The 15279-nt window shown below is 40.1% G+C and overlaps 1 protein-coding gene across 2 annotated transcripts in view; it reads right to left on the reverse strand.

Annotated features, from left to right (window-relative positions):
* Positions 1-15279, reverse strand: part of si:dkey-237h12.3 (teneurin-3) — a 350156-nt gene that overhangs the window by 147461 nt on the left and 187416 nt on the right. For both annotated transcript variants that reach the window (XM_072697573.1, XM_072697574.1), the window contains one exon: positions 2354-2663. In XM_072697573.1, coding sequence (XP_072553674.1) covers positions 2354-2591 — 238 coding nt within the window. In that variant the 5' untranslated portion in view covers positions 2592-2663. The remainder of the gene's footprint in view (positions 1-2353; positions 2664-15279) is intronic.

Raw genomic sequence — 15279 nt, forward strand, 5'->3', positions numbered from 1 at the left:
TAGTTAGAGATAGAAACGCATATTTATACTTTGTTGTTCAACATAATTTGAAATGTTTACATTACTTCCAAGATATTTTAGCAACAAAATAATGAATTAAGACTACTACTATTGCTACTACTATTTGTACTATACTGTAAGTAAATAAAATAAATAAAATAGTAACAACACTTAAAAATCTGTAATTTTCAAATCATATAACTTTAGAACAAACATTTAATTATACTGTAAAAATGACAAAGTTTTACATCAACAGATGGACAAGGCAAATGTGATATCTAAATATGATCCATCCATCCATCCATCCATCCATCCATCCATCTTCCATGCTGCTTTGCCAATGCATGGTAATGGCATCTATTTAAACATACATTGAATAATAAACTTCATTGGTCGTTGAATCAAACTTCTTTATATTAAATAAAGTGTTTTTATTGCAAATTACCTAAATTCTGACAGTAAATTCCCTTTTCATTGGCCTTCATGGAAAAAAAAAAACATCTTAATGGACTTAATTGGTATAATTACGTGCATCAGAAAAACATATTTAAAACACATGTCCCTGCTTTCATTCTAACCAATATATCTGGATCACCTGGCTTGCTTAATGGTCTACACCATTCAGAAATAAAAATCTATATAAATACCATGCATGTTTATACACTCCTTAAAAATGCACGCTAACGTATTTCTTTAAAATACATTAAAATATCTTCATATATAAATTTAAAACGTTTGAAGAAATCCCCGGCTTGCACATTGCCCTTTAGGAAAGCTAGACCTCTGTGATCTATAACCTAGCAACCGAGTGGCACATCTGGAGGGAATCTGATACAAGATCTAGCTGAGTGCTGAGTAAAAATGGAGTTACATCAGGAATGCATTAAAATCACACTCACAGATGTACTGTCCTCTTTCATTACAAAGCTATTAAGTGACAACTACAGTACTTACCGCTTCTACTACGTTCAGGATGAAAACAGGATTTCCTAGGATTTTTTGTGGATTACTGGTCTGTAGTTTTCTTTTGCAGCCATTTGGACATGTTCAGTTGTGTACATGTCTATTCAACTTTGAAACCGCAAACATGTTGTTTGTATGGTGCATTTTTCAATGAATCATTGTGTCAAATTATAAAACTATGACTTTTAATATTGAAATGAGGGAATCAGCATAAAATCACCACAAAGCACGAGTGGTACACAATGCAAAGCAGTACACAATGCACAATGTAAAGAGTATGGTATGCTGAGAGCTGCTGTAGTATCCAAATAAAGTTCACTTTGGAACAAGATATTTCACCATGAAAAGTAGATCAACTTCAAAAGACTGTAAATGAATCAATACATCTTGATATGTGTTTGGGGGGGGGGGGGAATTAATTTGATGTTAGAGCAATAATTCCCAAAGCACAAATCTTCACATCTGCTGCTATTGTCCACAAACAAAATCATTAAAAAGTATTAGATTGATTATATACTGACAAAGCCCAGAAACTCCTGAGATGAGATCTCACAAAGGACTGATAATGTAACAACAACAACAAAACAACAAACAAACATGTTTAGGATGAGTCTTAACATATATAACTAACCACAACTATCTTCAGGTGACACTCAAACAAACTTTTCAATTAAATGAAAAGGAAATTAATATACAGTGGGGAAAAAACATGTTAAACACTTAAGTATTTATGCTATTTCAATAAAACATTTATGCAGCAATAATAGGGCTAGACTGAAATCAATAAAATCAATACTGACCGGACACTGAATTGTTTTCTGCTTATACTTGTGTATAAAATCACTTCCTTCCATTATAATTATTGGCAGGAATATTATATTATACTACCACTAATACTACTACTAACAACAACAACAATAATAATAATAATGATGATGATCAAAACATATTTACACCTGTTAATTAGATCTTGACTTATGAGTGTTTATTTTTCATAGGACATTTAAAAAGCGAGATAAAAGAAACAAGATGTTAAAGTGCCACAAACGGGGCAAATTTGTCGCCTGCTGTTACGAGGAGATCACAGTGAACAGAAGTGCCCCCATCCCTCCGACCCCCCGACCCCCCAACCCCCCCTCCACGTGTTTACCAGCTGGGTGAGTCTACCTGTTGTATTGAGCATTTCTTGCATTTATAATGCTCAATTCAAGATGAAGCTTTTTAACATGTTCACATATTTATTTATTTATTTAGCATTTTATGATTTTATTTTAGCAAACAAAAGTGAAAAAAAATCCAGAATAGACTACTCCAATACACAATGGCAACACGGAGCTTAAGACGCCCACGTGCAAAATAACGTTCGTGAACGAGGGGTCGGGGCACTAACCTTGCCGGGGATACTCGTCGGCCTCTCTGTGAACCATCTCCTTCATTCGGTTTCCGTACAGGAGCCGGGAGGAGTCATGATCGAAGGCTTTGAGCGTCTCGCTGGAGCTGTAGGACTTCTGCGTCGGCACCCGGCACTCGTCGCCCTCGGAGTCGGCGGAGTTGCCTGCGCCGCGGCGCTCTTTGTCTCGCCTGCTCTTTGTCAGCGAGCAGTAGGGCCTGCGTTCCTTCACATCCATGCTGCGGGCATGCCGCGCTAGGCGCTGCAGAGCTCACCGGAGTCTCCACCCAGTGCTCGCCTCAGGGTGTACCTGGTCGAACAGAAAGCAGCCGTCGGTCACGGAGCACTAATCGCCACACTTCATCTTCAAGGATTCACAAATCCCCGCTGAGGCGTCCGTGCAAGTGCTCCAGAAGGCTGGCTTCCTGACCACGGGACAGACTTTAGCTGGACTTCTTGCTGTTTTGCTTGAACGAACATCTATATCCAATGAACCAAAACCAAACCTGACTTACACCCTATATTTGCGTTATATTATACTTAGCAGCTTATAAGAGCATAATCATTTTTAATTACTTGCATCCTCCCAGATAAAGAGCTTATAGACAAAAACATCAATAGAAAGAACTTCTCATTTCAAATGTTTATTCTGTAAAAACTAACGTTATAATGTGTAGTAGTCATTTACTCATTTTAAGGAGTAGCCAGTGTGCATTACAAACATTCCTTGGACATTACACAAGCCATTAACAGGGAGGAAAAAGTGGGGTGATTTAGCAAGACACTTATGATATTTAACAGAAATGAAAAAAGGCAGATCCCTCCTCACCATTTTTTTTTTAATGGTAGGCAAGGAAAAACACAAAGATTTAGACGGCTGTACTGCAATCGGAATTCAGGTAAAGGTGATTTCATTCAGGCCTTTTGAGAGGTAAATGCACGTTAATGAGTTTCAGAGGCTGTCGTTCGTGGGAAACGGTAATTCGTACTTTGCAGCCTAAACCCCAGTCATGCCCTTGAATTCCACACATTTTTTTTTGTTTCTCCCCCTTTAAAAAAAATCTCAGAGCCTTTCTCCGCACAGCACCTTTGTGTCACTATGACCACCTAACATTGCAGAAAGGAGGGGATGTAGAGAACGATAAGCAGAGGAACCTGCTTTTTACTGCTGCTAAACATTTCCAGGTGGTACCTAGGGCTGGGGAATGAGCAGGGATACCGATAACGGACGTGCCAATGCCGAAAAAAAAATAATTAAAAAGCACCACAACACAACACCTCTGTCGTAATACTACCCAAGTAAAAGGGCGATATTATGCTACATTTTCATCCCGGATTCATCTTTTATGTCATGAACTGAATAATGTGTGGAAGCTAAACTGAACAAAGCTTATATTATGCAAATGTAATGTCCTAATGATGGTAATAGCTATGATGTGGAATTGCTTTGCATTTTTTATGTTCAGTCTTCTGAAAACACACTAAATATAAAGAACATGATACAACAATAACTAAAAAGAAATGTATATGTGTGTCACAAATAAAAGAAACAACCCCAAAAAGAAAAGCAAAGTTTGTTTTACCCAGGCTGATGTCAGATAGAGAGAGACTATCTTCGTCTCTTCTACATACAGTATACCTCCCGCTTTCATCACACATGTTTCATGCAGTGTTTTATTAGGTTACAGCTCCTTGCGTTAGAGAATTTTGACCGTTGCTCCATGGAGAATTTCTTCAGTTCTACCAGATTTCTTCGTTGTTTTTGTGAGCTGCTTTCCAGAGTTCAAACCAAAAACATTTGGATTGAGGTTTTACAGTGGGCGCGATGCTTTTCTCAGCATGTGCCTCGCATTTGCTGTGACAAACGTAATACTCATGAACATGCCTGTAAAGCTCCATCTTCCTTTCATCTGACCTCAAGACACAGTCCCGCTTGTCACTGAGATGCAATCTGATAAATCCATCCGTTTCTTCTAGTGGTGCCTTCATAAATGATTTGCCCCATAACTATGTCCTGAGCAAGACATTTATGCAGCTCACATCAAATAGTTTTTGAGACATCATTTTTGAGGACAACCGACATGGAGATCATATTTTTAGAGTGTATTTGGCTTTTCTCACTGCTGATCCTCTTCCACGTGCGACCCTGACCTCCTCGATTGCCACTATAATGGAAACAATCTTTTTACACCTGTCACCTGCCTTGTATAAATCAAAGACCATTCATCCATTTCTCAGAAGGCTCCCTGATTTTTTTTTTTTGAATTATGTTTCTGAAGAATTCCCTTCAACAAAATCTTTACCGATACCACAAGACCCAAAGATAACTTACAGAACACTCTAGGTACTGTGTAAATATAGAGAAAAAAAAGAATTGATACCTATTTATTATTAATTAACAAAGAACTACTTGTGTGTCGAACACTACAGTGCTACATGTAATATAAAAACAGTCTATTGAAGCTAAAACGGAACTTTTTTCTGCATAACATGAACATGGAAAGAGAGAAATCGAGGCTTTATGTAACTAATCAAATGATGTGGCAGAGAACATAAATAAATGCTGCTATTACCTTTACAAGGTTGTCAAGAACAGCAAGCTTCATTCTGACAGCAGAATGAACTGATTTCCAGCAATTAACTGATTAACACAATTGAAAGCTTACTTTTAAATCTTAGACAATTACTGCATTTGCCACTATTGATTACAGTATCTTTTACTTTGCTGAAATAAAACTGATTTACAATTAGGATGTCTGTTCCAAATCTTTACCATTTTGTTTGGGTGCAACATTTATAATAATTATGTTATACTTATTGTGTCTGTAATCTCTAAGACATGTTAGGCAAAATCATTTGCTAAGTCAAATAGAAAATGTTTTGTATTTGATATGTTTTTCCTTCAGAGACACTGTTCCTGGCAATTCCCAAATATGTATTAACAATATACATTTTTATATAATTACATTTAAGATTAAAATACAAATCGGGTAAAATACATGTAAACAAGCCAGAAAATCCATCAGGATTAGACTGGATATTCTCCATTGTTGAGGAAAATGCATCAATAAAATGTATTGATTTGTGCCTGTCACTGCAAATGTTTACAATGGTCAGCAACAAATGTTGTTTTGCACAAATAACTTACTGAAATAATTTCATAACTAGATATGTGCCTCTGGTTAAAATGGTTGTTTAACATGCATTACCTACAGGGACATCTTGAGGAAGATGACAGAAATGCAGTCTGTCGAGTTTGATCAGTGTCACATGGTAAGCAATATAATCCATTAATTAATTCATGTTTTCCTAAGATTTTCTCATAAGCATCATATCCGGCTTTCAACGTGAATAAAACATCCCTAAAACAAATATCATAAGTCAATGGAAGCAGATAAATGGCTTCTTCTCAGCTTGTGTCTATTTCAGCATTTTCATTAAAAAAAGCTTGTTTTGTTCTTTGGCTGTCCTTAAATGGCAACAATGCCTATGTGAGAATATGTATTATTAAACAGACGGTTATTTGCTAAAAAATGAAAAATTCAATAAAAATACATCAAACGTTGCCATGACACTAATGTTGACATTTTTGATAGGTGTGTAAACCCTTTTTGCATGTTACTCCATTGCCCACGACAGCCACCAAACAGCAGCTATCGCTAATGTGCTCGTTCATTTCCTATATAGTTTCTCCCAAGCTAAAACATGCAATCTGGGCACGGAGAGCTGCTCTCAGTTTGCCCCCCCCCCTTCCTGAAATAGCGCTGGCCACTCCAGGAGCCAGTCACCCGGAAAACATATTAAAAGCAAGCAGAGCAGAAGCGACGGAGGCCGCGTGCGTCCGGATCCATTGGAGGACGCGAGACAGAAGAGTTACACTTGGTGGGTGGTGCTCTAGGGGATCTGCGGCTGTGGCACACAGTTACCCGGAATGATTACTCCCACTGTCTGCTTAAATGGTAGGTCACCCACCCATGCGACCCCCCCCCTCCTTTCAGGCCAACAATTCTCAAGGGAACTCAAAAGCACCCATTTCAGAAGTAATCCCCTTTAATAAATATAGGCATTTATCAATACCTCTAAACCTTTAATGTTCATTTACAGCTAAAACACAATTGTTTACAATTTATATACTTGAAAATAATTTGCACTTGATGACCTCTGTAAACATCCATTAAGTTTTTTACCCTTCTGATAATTTATTTGCTCTATATGTTCAACTTAAAAAAAACAAAAAAAAAAAAAAACAATTTTAGTCCTGCAATTTTACCTGCCTTTATTCTTTTCATTTTTTGTTTCACGAAAAAACTAAACAATGACACTCATTTTAAGTAGAGAAAAACTTTCTTTCCCCCCAAACTGATAGTTCAAGAGCATATTCATTATAGTACCACCAAAATAAAACGTCTTCATTGATAACGCTCATTAATCAATAGCTATAAAAGGGAGCGGGAAAGCTGTAATCAAAATGGACGATGTCTGCTGTCGGCAGACACATTAACCAAAATCAACAGGGTGACTCCAACCATTCAGACAAAGACAAAAAGAAAAGAAAAAAAATCTCTCTTTCAAGCTCATTTCCAGTGACCCACATTCTTTATGTAACGTAATGGTGCATTTTGTTGAAGCACATCCCACTGGAGAATTACCTGCTGAAACTGCAGATCTTCCACACCGCGATCCTTTCGTAATTAGATTTGAGAAGATAGGTGCTAAATACGAGCTTGAAGGCCATCAGACCACGCGGCGCGTAAATAAAAGAGAGGAGGAGGTGTCGGCTTTAAGACTGTGACGCACGGCACGCCGTCCCCCTCCATCGTGGTGGGATTCGGCCTCTCGCGGCTCGAGGAAGAGATCAGCGGAGGTGAAATTGCGTCGCAGCCTGAACATGTCCGAGGCAGCGCCTCCACCACCTTCAACAACAGCAAGCTTTCACTCTCCTGAATAATTCACCACACCGGTCCCCTCTGTTATTCTGTGTTGTCGGCGCAGGGAGAAAAGAGGCAAGGGTATCTTTTTTTCATTACCCGATGCCTCTCCCTCCCTGCTCGCAGACTCAAATGAATGCTGCCTCCATTGTCTCGTACACGGTTTCCTGGCCCAATGGCAAACCGGGCCCCGGTATCCCATAGTGAAAAGCAGAGCTACATTCGGCGGTAGAAGGAATCTGACCTTTTCAGGTTCTTTATTCAAATTCATTTGTGGAGATCGTGCCTCTTATTTTGTTAAAGGAAAGTCAAAATAACGAGGAGGATCATCAGACGACTTAGCTGAACTGTGTTTAGTCAAACTTCATTCAGGCTTGAAGATGCAGTCAAGCTAGGGTACATTCGTTTATGTTTCTTTAGAAACTGTTGTGACTGAAACAACTGACAAATGAATGTCAATACAGTCAATTAACAAGTGTAGTTACTTCTGGAAGGTTTTTGTATGTGAATGTATTTTTAAGTTTCAAAGGCATTTATTACATTGATTAGTCCTTAAAGATACTTGAATGCATTATATTTTACCAGAAAGAACGCAAATCATATAGACTAATAATGAATACTACTTATATTATTGATACAAAGCAGGTAAAGTCTCGCATATTTGTGCTTATACGCGAGAAAACTTGCGCACACACTCAGCCATATCAGGTATTATTGAGCTGGAGCCAGAAAATAATCATGCAATTCTTTTCATAGAAAACACAACAATAAGTTCTGCCAGAAATCAAATAAGACATGAGACACAAAAAACCAGAAGACAATCCCTCCAGTGAGCAGGAAGCACAACAGGCCTGTTTCCAGCATCCATTTCTCTAACTTTGCCTGAAACGTTGTCTACACCAGCTAAGCACTGTGCTATAAATTCATTGTTCTCGTATTTACGAAGTGCCACGATTTCTGCCTTGATTATGGCTACCCACATTACATAAATCAATATAAGGTGTTTACATCTTGCCCCATTTGCTTGAAATAAAGGAAAATGCATGAAACAACAGAAGACAAAGATCATTCTGCGACACAAATTATCTGTGTGCGCAGAGAGGAACCTTTGTTAATTGGCAGAACGGGCACAAGATGGGACATACATGAGAGCTAGAAGCTACTCTGCCGTGGCAATTAAATGTCCCGAGCTCTCCTACACTGCAACTGAGACCCCAGTGGCTATGGTGACACCCCAGTGTCCCTCTCGCCCTCCAGCTATGCTGAACTGGAAACCCCAGATGGTTCATCACATTCAACCAGCCCCTAATAAATTGCGATGGCCCTCTAATTCAGTATTTCCCAATCCGATCCTTGGGGACCCACAGACAGTCCACGTTTTCGGTCCTACCGGGAGTTAGGAGGGAGCAAAAATGTGATCTGTCTGGCAGGGAGCTGGGAGGGAGTAAAAACATGGACCGACTGAGTCCCCAAGGACCGGATTGGGAAACACTGCTCTAATTTATCGGCCGTAACCAGAGCCGCGGTCGGCGGCTGGGCTAATTTCCTGCAGACTTAGTTGGGAAACACGCCCTGCTGTCACACCAGCTAATATAAGACTCCCCGCTGTTCAAACGCCATACTAGCAGACGGACATCACGACGACATGGAGGCCCCTCGCAGCTAATTTGCTCCATTTAAAATTTTTCTATTACTCTCCAGCATCCATTTGAGGGAAGCAAAATACAATCCATCATACAAGCTCTATTTAATTAGCAGACCATGTTGTGACTTTTGATGCATAACGTCGTTTAATATGGAAAACAGGTCGGTGGGCTCCACAGATCGCTCACCAGCTCACATATGAAGACTTCATAAGGAGACACTGACTGCTCACTCATCTACTTCACATGGTCCTAGTGAAACAGCAGTAGGACTCACGGTTTCCATCTCGCCTCAACTTTGACTTGCGTGATCTCCTACTCTACCATATGCTCAGTAAAAATACTTTAAATATTCACAAAAGAAAAATCCACATCCCTGCTGATCAACACCCCAATCTGCTCTATCAACCATCAATATCTTTAGTCAAATGAAAGAAGTAGTTTAATGATACTCCTCACAGAAGGACTGTCCAACAAATGCCATGAGTTAGTGGCAGCTCTGAGGAAGTTACTCACAAAAGTAATCCATTACAGAGGTAGAAAGTTCAGGTCCAGAAAGTACAAATCCAGACCAAGGTTCTCTTTCAACCAACCAGTTCAGTATAAAGAGTCACATTCACAGAGTACTCAACTGGTTGGTTGAAAGAGAACCTTGGTTTGGATTTGTACTTTCTGGACCTGAAATTTCCACCTCTGTAATGGATTGCTCTTGTGAGTAACTTCAACACTAGTGAGAGTCCTACAAGAGAGTGGTGATGATCAGCATTAGACAGGCAGGTAGGAAACGACTTCAGCCAGATTTTTCAGTCACCTATACAGATAAGCGAATACAAAGAGTCCAGTTTTCCAAACTTCCAAATGTCCAACTTTTCTGCCATGGATTTAAGCAGGACTACATGCTAAAGAAACGGTCAATGAAGGAGCAGAAGAGGTCTGCATCAAACTGAGAAAAGCCTACCTTAGAGACACCTTTTTACCCACAGAAGACATGACAGAAGACAGCAGCACACAACCACACGCACTACTTTCTGCTCTGTTTGTTGTTAGCAATCCCAGGGCTGTGGAGTAGTCAGGTGACCTTGTACCTTCTGAAGTTTCTTATCAAACTATGGAGCGTTGTTTTGTTTGCGCTATTTACTCTATTATGACAAATAAACAATCTTGAATCTCGTGGCTCTTATTCACTATTCATTTACACTGTTGTTTGATTCATTGTTAAGCAAACCATGTTGGTAAAGGCCATATATAGAAATGAACAATTGAAAATGAATTGTTATTAATGTTACAGCAAAGAGCCAAAGCCCAAAAATTAATGCAATTTACTTTTTTCTCTCTGCTTGAGACCATTATTCAAGGAAACTATGTACTGGGCATGTATGTACTATGTACTTAGCAATCCTTTTCCATCATTCTTCATGTGGAGATGGAACAAAGAATGACATGTCACATGACACATATACATATGTCACATGACACTAAACTGAAGAAGGTGTGAAAAGGTCCTTTCTTGATCAGGTCTAGTCTGGCGCCAACTTGATGGCTATGAAGAGTGTGAGACTTTGAGGACAACAACCGTGGGTGAACATAAAATTGTACAAAGCCACAAAAAACAAGTAAACAACTCGAAAGAACTATAATCTGGATTGTTTGAGAATTATTATTTTTGTGTATATACTTTTCATGCTTTTCACTGCATTTGCTAAAAAGAAAAATGCCGTCTTATAAACTCAAGGATCAGCTTCATTTTCCAGCAGGTGGCCCAACAATTTTTACCGTAGATGTTTGAAAGCATCAAAATATGTGGAGGCAATATATTTTATATTTCAAAAATGCATTTATGCACTATAAAAGGTGTATACATAAGTATACACAAACGGATCAATAAAATACAAAATCATATTAGACTGCATGGTGGTGGAAATTACGTGAAATTGCTACCACATAAAGGATACAATTATCTTTCTAAGTCGATTACTGGAAAAATCATTCAGCTGATATTTTCATAAGGAAATAAACCTGTCCAGGACTAGATATTAAAATACTAGACTGGACTAGATTTCCAGCATTACTTACAATAATATGCACTCTTACCTGTGCAGAAATAAGAACTGGAAGATACAGAAGCCTTGCAAGAAGGTGAAATTTTGACAGAAAACAAATTAATAAAACATATTAGTATTATGTAAGCCAAATGCTCCAAGCATAACTCCATATAGCAACTGATAAACTATCGACATTTATCCTTGCTGGGCTTTGGTTCAGGGATACAGTCAGGATATACTTCCTTGCCAATTTGGGGAACTGATATGGCAATAAAAGTATCTTGGAGGAAATGGAGGGGGTTTGTGTGACATTTTAACAGGTTGTAAGGGGGCGGATGGACTGAGGTTCGTGCAAAGTTTAGTAAAAACAAATGCGTAAAAATAAGACTCAAAATACTCTCCCGACTTCCACACATGGTACAATTAACAGCAGTATTATTAACAGAGACGCCTCATTACAGTGTGTTTTTATATTTCCAGACTTACAGTGATGGTAAATGTGCAGTGAGCCGTTTCAGTGCTAATTATACTGTCTATTATAACAATGAAAATTAACCGTTAGAGCAATGGCTACGTAATTAATTTGTTAAACCACCTGTTTTAAGGTATTATTTCAAATTCTCCTGATACTGTTTTATTCTTTTTAATTCTTAAAACAAATGGTCTGTTACATTTTCTGGAAATGAAAAAGCAACCTCTTTATTAAGTACCTTGAAAAGATTTTTATTTTTTTTTAATCAAAATTGCATCACCATGGGAACGTCTGAGAAAGCGGCTGCCTGCTACAACTGAAAAATCAGAGCCAAACTGTAGCTTCTCTCTAGCATGGTTTCTTCCTGCTGTAACATGCCCAGCAAAAGCGTTCCTGGATAGAATGTCCCCACTGTCTGTGCCACTGACTATCAGAAACCAGGCAAAAACACACGGAATTAAATGTTTGACTCCTGCCTGACACTTTCTGAGTTTAACTAACACTGGCAATTTCTCTGTGAAATCAAGATCGCCAGAGCAGGACCTCAATTCTTTGCTAAAAGGCAAACAAAAGCAGGTGATGAAAAGTAACCTCAAAATAAAACAATCATGAATTTGTTCTAAACATCTCGTCAACAAACTGCCGTTTCTGTGCTACATTTCTGAAATGATAGTACTTTCCTTTCAGAACACATCAGCCCATACATATCAAATCAGTTTAAACGATGTTGCTGATTGCAAGTAGTCTACTGTAGGAGATTTCAATTTTTGGTTAAAAAAAATACAGCAGACACCAGAGGAGATAAAACCATGCAACTCACAGGAAAAATTATTCAGTCACAGAACCATTTTCCACAATGTTAAAATACTGTATTTACTGTATGTATAATATATATATATTATATCCCTTAATCGTGACAATCCGGTAGCTCTTGGCAAAACATTTCAATTAGAGGCTAATATGAAAAATTTTCAAAGAAAAGTTTTCTTTCTTTCAAAATAGCTTCAGTGACACCTTTGAGGAGCGCTCTGCGGCCCGCAAAAGACTGGAATTGTCTTTCCCGATGTAGCTACTGTCATTAGATACTGAGTGTATTTATTTATGGATAACAGGTATGGGCAGCTCCAGCCCTCATCCAGAAACTCACACACACTCAGTTCTCGACCTGCAAGATTTTCTTTTCAGTGTGGGTATCTGTTGAACCAAAAACAGGCCACAGTGTAATGCTAGCTACAAGTCACAGAGCTTCCATTTTCGCATCGTTATTCGCCACTTATTAGCCGTAATAATAAAGGTTAAGAATTGAACTACAGTTGACACCAGGAGAGATGATCTGTTGTGAAGAAACGTGATTAAAATCTGATTCCACATGAACGGCCCCTGAACGATGTTTTAATAACTAGGGCGGCTGAGATCAGGGACATTCCTTTGTGAAGCCCGGATTCCTTGTTATTACAGAAATTTGACGGAACGTGACGACACAGGCGGTTTGATCCTTAAGCAGCCTTGCATTTTAATGTTTACTTTGCACTCCCACACAAAGCGAAGTACCCAACCTCAGATGGTACATTACCGTTATTCAAATAGCTTGTGGCAACATTAACCTGAGAACGGCACCTTGCCTGTTGTCTCCAACAGAGACGCGTTTCCGGATGATTTAGAGCATTTAGCAAATCTTACGAGAATCAGGTGAGAAGCACTGCTTCTTCATTTCAATGGCATTACAGTTTTCATTATACATCATACTTTTTCATTCGAAATTTAAATATTCCAAACCATTTTAAGGGCTAAACTGAGCAAATTCTTCCATGTTCTGTGTGCTTTTGCATAGATTTACTGCACCATAATAATACAGCACATGTTACTTGAACAGAGAAGTATTTGTGAACAGGTCTTTACATACAAGTGAGCCTGAAATACTTTAGCCCATGTAAAATGTGGTTATCCATAAACAACCTTGTAATGAATAAACAGTATGGATGGATGGATGGATGAAGGCATCCATGATCCACAGCTGCATATTCCTTAAGGATATGACTGCCATTTTTGATTTTCCATCATTGATAAGAGGATCTGCTATTAAGCCGTTTGTATGTTAAAGTTTTCACTAGACAGAAGCTGATGCGACAACAATCAGGAATCTTCAGCGTCACATTGTTCATAACGTTCTTCTGCCTGCATGAACCCAAGATAATCTTACTTCCCCCTTCCAGACACTCGGTCTCGTTAAGGACAAACTAATACAGCGAAACAAACGTTTACCTCACATCAGATCCTTGTCCCATGAAAAAGAATATGTATGAATTATTGTTCGGTACGAAAAGCAAGGAATGACATGGTAAGAATTAATTTCAGCTGGAGGCTTGCCGTTTTCTTGGTGTCAGCAAATGTGAGGGAAATGTAGGTCACGATAATATGCAATTTGAATAAAGAGAGGTCAACGTCTTTATTAAAAAAACATAAAACTCCTCCGATGCTAATCTGATGCATTTTCTGCTAGTAGCTAAACTAAATAAAAAATCTCCCTCTCCACCCCCAAAAATGAGGGTGTGCATATAGGCCCCGATACTCGATAACGTGGGACACTATGTGTACGCGTCGGCGCTCTTGCTCTTTTGGGCTCGTCAATTCCCTCTCCCTTCTCCCTCACCACCCCAAGGCCCTGTGGGAACAAAGCGGCAAGCGTTCAAGACAGGTGCAGCCTGGAGTCCCCCTGGCGACCCGGGTGCCCAGCAGAGACCCCGGCGAGAGCTGGCCACATTAAAGGGGCGTTGCAGATCACGGACCCCTCGGTACCCCGCCGGAGCCCCAGCTTTGGGGCTGAGGGGGTGATGTCACTTTGATTATTTAGGCGAATCGTCAAACGCCAGTATCTCTGCGAATAGCTTCGTCTCTCCTGCACAGCCCCCTCCTACCGCCGCCCATTTCTCGCTGTGCTGGGCGGGAAGACAATAGCCCTCGCCAAAATGGAAGCTCCGTCTATGACGGCTGATACGGTCCCTTTGAAAGGCCCTCACGAAAAGGGCCATTGTTTTACTCACTCGACGCCGCTGCTTCGCCTAGTCCCCCTGCGTCGGGCTGCCCCGCAGGTGGCCGCCCCGTTTGAACGCCGTATTGTTCGGCCCGGATTGGATACGTATAATCGTGCGCGCTTGGCGCGGCCCGGGGAAGCTTTCAAGAGCGCATTAACGCGAGGCCCGCGGGAGGACAGAATGCAAAGCTTTGGGCTGCAGAGGTAGGTCCCTGGGCATACCTAAGCTCCCAGGGCCTGGTTAGCGGGCAGCCAGCCTGTGGCTAATCGCAAGCCCAGCAGGGGAGGAAGTGAGCGTCTGAGCATGTGACACTCCCAGCGAGGAAACCAAACACACTGCAGGGGGGGGGGGATAAAGGGTGCTAGTGATGCCGCTGGAAGAAAGGGATAGATAAATAAATAGAACAAAATAGCTGCGCACGCAACATTTTGCTGCAACCCATTTAAAGCACTTGCAGACTCATTTAAGGTCGCTAACAGGCGAGACTCAGAGCCCCGACGATACGGCTCCACTTTACTCCACACGGGTCGTGTTTCTAGCTTCTCTGAAAACGGCACGTTCTCAGCCTGGAAGGTCCAACGGCTGGTGCTGGTACCAGTCCACATGAAGCTGTGCCAGGCTACTCCATGACAGATGGTTAGTTGAAGTGAAAAAAAATGGCCGCCGGGTCATTTGCATAGCCAGGTATGGAGCCGAGCATTCTTGATTTCCTCATTTGTTACCACTGCAGTCAAAAGAAGACTGATCTTTCTCTCTGCTTTTTTATTCTCTCATCCCTTTGGGCTTGACAACCCCCCCCCCCAAACCAA

Source organism: Paramormyrops kingsleyae, chromosome 12 (assembly GCF_048594095.1).
Source record: "Paramormyrops kingsleyae isolate MSU_618 chromosome 12, PKINGS_0.4, whole genome shotgun sequence".
NCBI lineage: Eukaryota > Metazoa > Chordata > Actinopteri > Osteoglossiformes > Mormyridae > Paramormyrops > Paramormyrops kingsleyae.